The 5,893-nt window shown below is 31.9% G+C and overlaps 1 protein-coding gene across 1 annotated transcript; it reads right to left on the bottom strand.

The window, feature by feature from the left end:
* Positions 1–1,274: 1,274 nt before the first annotated feature.
* Positions 1,275–5,224, bottom strand: LOC145120585 (uncharacterized). Its single transcript, XM_079056391.1, has 3 exons — positions 5,057–5,224; positions 4,574–4,763; positions 1,275–1,608 (listed from the first exon to the last, which is right to left on the bottom strand). The coding sequence occupies exons 2-3, from the start codon at positions 4,733–4,735 to the stop codon at positions 1,441–1,443; spliced, it is 330 nt and encodes a 109-aa protein (XP_078912517.1). The 5' UTR covers positions 4,736–4,763; positions 5,057–5,224; the 3' UTR covers positions 1,275–1,440.
* Positions 5,225–5,893: the final 669 nt, after the last annotated feature.

Raw genomic sequence — 5,893 nt, forward strand, 5'->3', positions numbered from 1 at the left:
AAACCCCGCCTCTTTTTTTTTCTTTATTGGATTATTAATTTTTTAAAATTTATTTTTTATTGAATTATTAATTTTTTTCATCATTCAGCACAGTCAATCAGATGTACAATCAAACAGCATGGTTTCTTTCCCAGTCAGAAAACTTTCACAGACAGCACTTTACCAGATAATACTTTTCCAGACAGAAACTATCAAACGGGACCTAACATAAATATTTCTTAAAAATATAAACAATATAAGATGTAATAATTAGTTCAAATCCCATTAAAAACCTTTCTTAAAGGGTAAACAAAAAAATAGCCTCACATTGTCTTTGTAGGGTTTTGAACACACAACCTAAGTTGTATAAACAATATGTCCCTTAAACCATTTTTGCTACACCTTAATATGTTGACATTTTCAAGAAATATTCGTATTAACGAGAAAAATATATTAAATTCACAAATTTGAGGCTATAATCCGCGAATTTTTTCTCTGAAAAGGTAATTTAACGAATTCATGGACTTGTTTTTTGCAAAATATGTGATCCTTTTATAATAGACGTTGAAATGTGGTTATTTGGATAAAACTTAGACCATCAGCTTTTCCAATTACCCTGCTATCAGTGCAATAAAAATGTTGTTTCAAAAATGGGTGGTCCCACTGCCACATCAACTACTACTTTAAATATAAAGAAATCAAATATCCCGCTATTTTTTCTTCCTACCATATTCCTACATATTTACGATTGTGATACTTATCGTATTTAATAAAATTAATAAGTTTTTATTACACTTGTCAATTGTCATCATCTAAAAATAATAGGAAGAAAAAGTATACAAATATTTATTTTCTCTTATATATATATGATCATTTAAATTTCTTAAAACTCATTGGGATATTTATACTAACAATTTTTTAAAACTCATAAATATTTTTAAGCTATTAAAGTATGATTTTAATAAAATGTTTGAGCATTTTTAAATCATAACACGAAACTATTTAACTATACGTAAAGGGGAACACCAATATAAATCTTAACTTTAAAATCATCAAGTTCCGGTAACATATACTTTAAGGTAATAAGTTAATATAAGAATACAAATATTATAATATAATAAAATAATTCAAAAGAACAATTGAAAGACTTCCAATATTGCTCTTCGCTTCCAAATATGATCATTTTAATAAATATCTCATTAAATTTACAATACATATGAGTAATGGCTTAACATGAGGGTCATAATAAATGTTCAAAATGAGAGATAATGAATGAAGCTGCTGATATTTTCACATAATATCTAAAGTGAAGGTAAATTAAATAATAATAATAATAATAATACTTACATATACAATATAAAAAGGATCTTATTCGTACACAACAATTTTTCTCCATATACAAAAATTTATGTTTTAAAATGTTGTATTGTACAACTCTATAAAGCATAAATTACTATATAACTAATCCATGATTTGTTGGTGTTTGAGTTCGTTTAAGAGTTGAGTCAAAGGGTCAACTGTAGTGTCATTCAAAAAGTCATCTTTACCCCTGCACAGTAGCAACTCTTGTTGAAGACTTTGCACAAGTGTTTTAAGTTTCAAGATATGTTTTTCCTGAGATAAGATAATCTGCAATTGAAAGATTACATGCAAGAGTTGTAAAAACAAGTCATAATGTGGTAAATAAAAGTTAGATTTTTTTGAGAACTGTTAGTGGATGATTACTAATCTTTTGTACACGTTTGACTAATAAATTTAGGTCAAGATAAATTTTGGCAAAAGTAACTATTTCAAATGTCTCGAAAGCACCAATTTACACACTTTATTACCCAAGTTTTAATTTTTGTTATGAATTTGTTCTACCCTTTTTTCAATTTTGTTTTTACATGTTTCTTAAAACTTTTTTTTTACAAATTTTACTTTTTTTACAATTGTTTTAGACAAAATTGCAAAAATGGTCCCTGTGGTTGGTAAATTTATGTGGTTGTGATCCAAATTATTCCAAAAAAGTTTGGCGGTGTATTAGTGGTCTAATTTTGAATACCTTGTGTGGTTTTGGTCCCCATGTTTGGCATTTTAGTGTGGTTTTGGTCCATACCCCACCTGAAATGACGAATATACCCTTATATAACTTTTTTTTTTTTATTTTTTTAATTGTTTTCTTATTATTTTAATTAAAAATAAATACACAAACGAAAAATCCAACCCACCCTACCCACCCCTCCTAAGTCACACCCACCCCACCTCCTACATCTCTCACTCCTTACATTGACTCCATTTCCCTCTCACACTTCATTTCTTGACACCACTACTTCCGATGGACCACCACCGCCGCTGGACCACCACCTTCTACATGTCACCGGACCACCACCACCGTCGGATCTGCCCCTTTTTAGCCATAAACCACCACCGTCGCCGGTAACCCTGCCCTTCGTCTTCGTTTTCACAGTAGAAAACCACCGCCAACGCCGCCAAATATACTTTTTTTTAGCTAGAAACCACCACCATCTCCAGTAGCACATCCCTTCATCTTCGTCTTCTCCATCGAAAACCTTATCTTCTTTTGGAAAACTCTAACGATCGTACCAGTAGAAGAGGGAGAAAGAGTGGTGGAGAGACCCATAACATCGCAGTCCAGATCTATAGCTCGAGTCGTCTTCTCTGGTGAAGGTGGTTTAAGAGTGGTTTTCAGATCCGGCGATAGAGAGGGAGAGGCTTCAGATGACGATGGAGATGGAGAGCCTTCTGAAAATCCTATTTCCGATGAGAAGGGAGGTGGCTCCGACGGTCCACATCGGTGTTAAGATGGCTCCGTTGAAGGTCGTTTGGGTATGGATGGCTAGATGGTTTCTGACGGTGCTTCCTAACAAATGTGACAACGGTTTTCGATCTAAGCATGTTTTTCCGATGTAGGGGAGATAGGGGTTTCTGGTCAGCGGAGAGAGAGAGAGAGAGAGAGAGAGAGAGAGAGAGAGAGTGGACGATAGATGATGGTGGTTGGCGGTGGAAGGTGGTGCACGGTGGTGGCAGTCGTTGATGGTGACAACAAGTGGTGGAAGTCGGTGGTGATGGTGGCAACTATGGGTGTGTTCTTGAGTGTGTGGACGCATGTTCATAAGTGTATGTGTGTGTGAATAAAATCAGATAGAGAGGGGGGTGGCCATTTTTTTATTTTTAACTAATTAAAAATATTATGATAAATATATATAAAAAAAACAAATCTAAGGGGCATAATAGTCTTTTTAAGTTGATAGGGACCAAAACCAATAAAAAGATCCAATCTTGGACCATTGGTGCACCACCAAACTTTTTTGGACCAAAACCACAGAATTTTGCCAACCACAGGAACCATTTTTGCAATTTTGTCATTTTTTTATAAAACTATGCTTTTTAAAAAAAAGTTTCTATAACATAACCTTTTTGACAAACTTTTATACAACTTTTGCCCGAATTATTTTGTAACTCTTTTACAAAGTTTATTTTACAGCTTAGTTTTTTACAAATATGTAAAAAAGACGAGTTTTTACATTTTCTTACAACCTTACATGCATGAAAACAAATATGTAAGAAAAAGTTAAAAAACAGATTTATAAAAACGAATTTATATAAAAAAATTACAAAAACCAAAAATCTTTAAAAAAATATGCATAAAAACAAATATTTAAGATGACATTGGGAAAAAAAGTTATAAAAAATGTAAAAAAAGTGTTAAAAGAGAGTTGGGGCAAATTTTGGAAAATCAAAATTCAGCTAGATTCGTAACAAAAAGTAAACCTTTGGTCAAAATTGCAAAAAAGAAAGTTGCTAACCTATTGTAAGTGTTACTGTAAATCGGTGTTTTATAGACACTAAATGTGTACAATTGTAAAATCCATTACCCTCACAAGTCATTATCCCTTTCGATACAAGTTTTAAAATAATTAAATCAGTGAGTTTCCATGTGTGATTAGCCATTTAGGCTATGTTTGGGTACTAGCTGAAAAGCCAGTTATTAAATAAAAAACTAGCTGATAACTGAAAAACTAGTTGTTAAATACAAAGCTAGTTGATAGCTGAAAAACTAGCTAATAAAAAATAACGTTTGGTAAAACTAACCGAAAGATATAAATTTACATAAAAGGGCATTTAAGAGAATGTGTTTCTATAACTAATTAAGGGGCATATTTGTAAAACTTTAGTAAAACTCCTAAAAAGCTAATCTAAATAGCTTTTTAAAAAGCTAGCTTATTAGCTACTTTTTGATTTTTGCCAAACACAACAACATAAAAAAACTCGAAAAATAAGCTAGCTTATCAGCTAGCTGTGGCGTGTCAAACAAAACCTTAGCCTCAAGAGCTTTGGTTTCGGTATCGAGGGCTTCTATCCATCTATTGTGTTTTAGTGTTAAAGACTTAAATCTCTCAAGTGATTTGTAAACACTGCCATTTTTTGTGGGGTGTATCATATGGGAAAGATGTTTGGTGTTGAATGTTGTGAGTTTTAACTTGTGTCACTATATATGCAGAGATGATGTAGAATATAAAATGAAAACAGCATTATAACCTAATGTGGACTTAGAAATTTGACAAGAAAAGAAATGAAATGAGGTACGTACCTTTTCTTTTACATAGTCTTCCCTTTGGAGAACAAGTTGTTGCCTTCTTAAAAGAGCTGATGATCTTGTTTCTACCTCATTAACGACTTTCTGGTTCCAATCCAATTGGGAAGTTAACACCATTAATAAAAGCAGTGTAACTAACAGAAGGGATCTGGACATTGCTAAACAACCAAGTTTCGTATGTAACCTGTAAGAAGAAAATTGCATAATACCTAATCATATCAAATTCCAGTTGTGAAATAGACGAAAATAAGGAACCAAAACCCCCCAAATAAACCCTAGAACACACATAGCACCAAACTCATAGCAGTCTATTCGGTTTTTCCTTTGAATAAGGTATCAAAACGAAGACAATTTTGTATAACTAGTGAAGGAAAAAGCATACAGAAGAATTATCGATGGATTGTTGGTATTCGTGTATGTAATTGTGAGTGGATAAAAGAAAAAAATAAACAATCGAGGAGAAGTAACTTCAAAGACCTCTGATAGTGTCGCCGGAGAAGATCTTAGAGAATCGGTGGATCAACGCCGGTAGGGCAGGTCAAATCGTCGTCAACAGGCGACGACAGATATCCTGTTCGCGTGGAGCATTGAAAGTTTGGGTCAGTTTCATTCCTGTCAAAATACAAATAAACAGACAAATTTCATCATTTTAATTTACATTATATTTATTGGCTTTTCTTAATCCTTATTTCTTTATCCGAGAAATGCAGTTTGTAAAACAGCCTCATCCTTTTCTTAATCCTTATGTTTTCAAATTGTAAAACAGATTGATTATAGAACTTTTGATTCATGAGCTCATATTTTAAGATTGGCTAATTCAAGATTTTTTGATTCAATTTATTTTAATAAGGTGTTATATTTGTTTTGAAAATCAATCTTTTCATGGTGTGAGATTTCTCAAAATCAAGACTGAGATACTCAAACATTAAAGTATTTTTATTATCTAAGGTGCTGTTTTTTTTTTATGCAAAATGTCTGCAGTCTGCGGATCACATATGTAGACCTCTGCAGTAGAAAAGGTGGACCAAACGTCTGCAGTCTGAAAAAAAAATGTTTGTTTTTTAACATCTACTGGCTATTAAAATAAACTGAAATCTAAATTAACTGAATTTTTTAAACTTCAAAGTGATTTTTTTAATATTTTTATGACTTTGTTATAAATAATTAACAAATCTAGATCAACTTTTATCTATTATTGTATAAAAAACAAAAATAAAAATGGTATGAATTAACGTATATATTTGATAAAACCAACAACTTTGATTGCAAAGTTATAACTAAACATTATAATTAGGGGATCAAAGAATTTGATAC

Source organism: Lactuca virosa, chromosome 6 (assembly GCF_052849685.1).
Source record: "Lactuca virosa cultivar CGN04683 chromosome 6, Lactuca_virosa_CGN04683_v6, whole genome shotgun sequence".
NCBI classification, from domain to species: domain Eukaryota; kingdom Viridiplantae; phylum Streptophyta; class Magnoliopsida; order Asterales; family Asteraceae; genus Lactuca; species Lactuca virosa.

Coding starts and splice junctions, on each gene's coding strand:
- LOC145120585 (XM_079056391.1), bottom strand. CDS start 4,735: ATGTCCAGATCCCTTCTGTTAGTTACACTGCTTTTATTAATGGTGTTA. Junction 1,609..4,573: donor AAGACTATGTAAAAGAAAAG/GTACGTACCTCA, acceptor TTTCAATTGCAG/ATTATCTTATCTCAGGAAAA.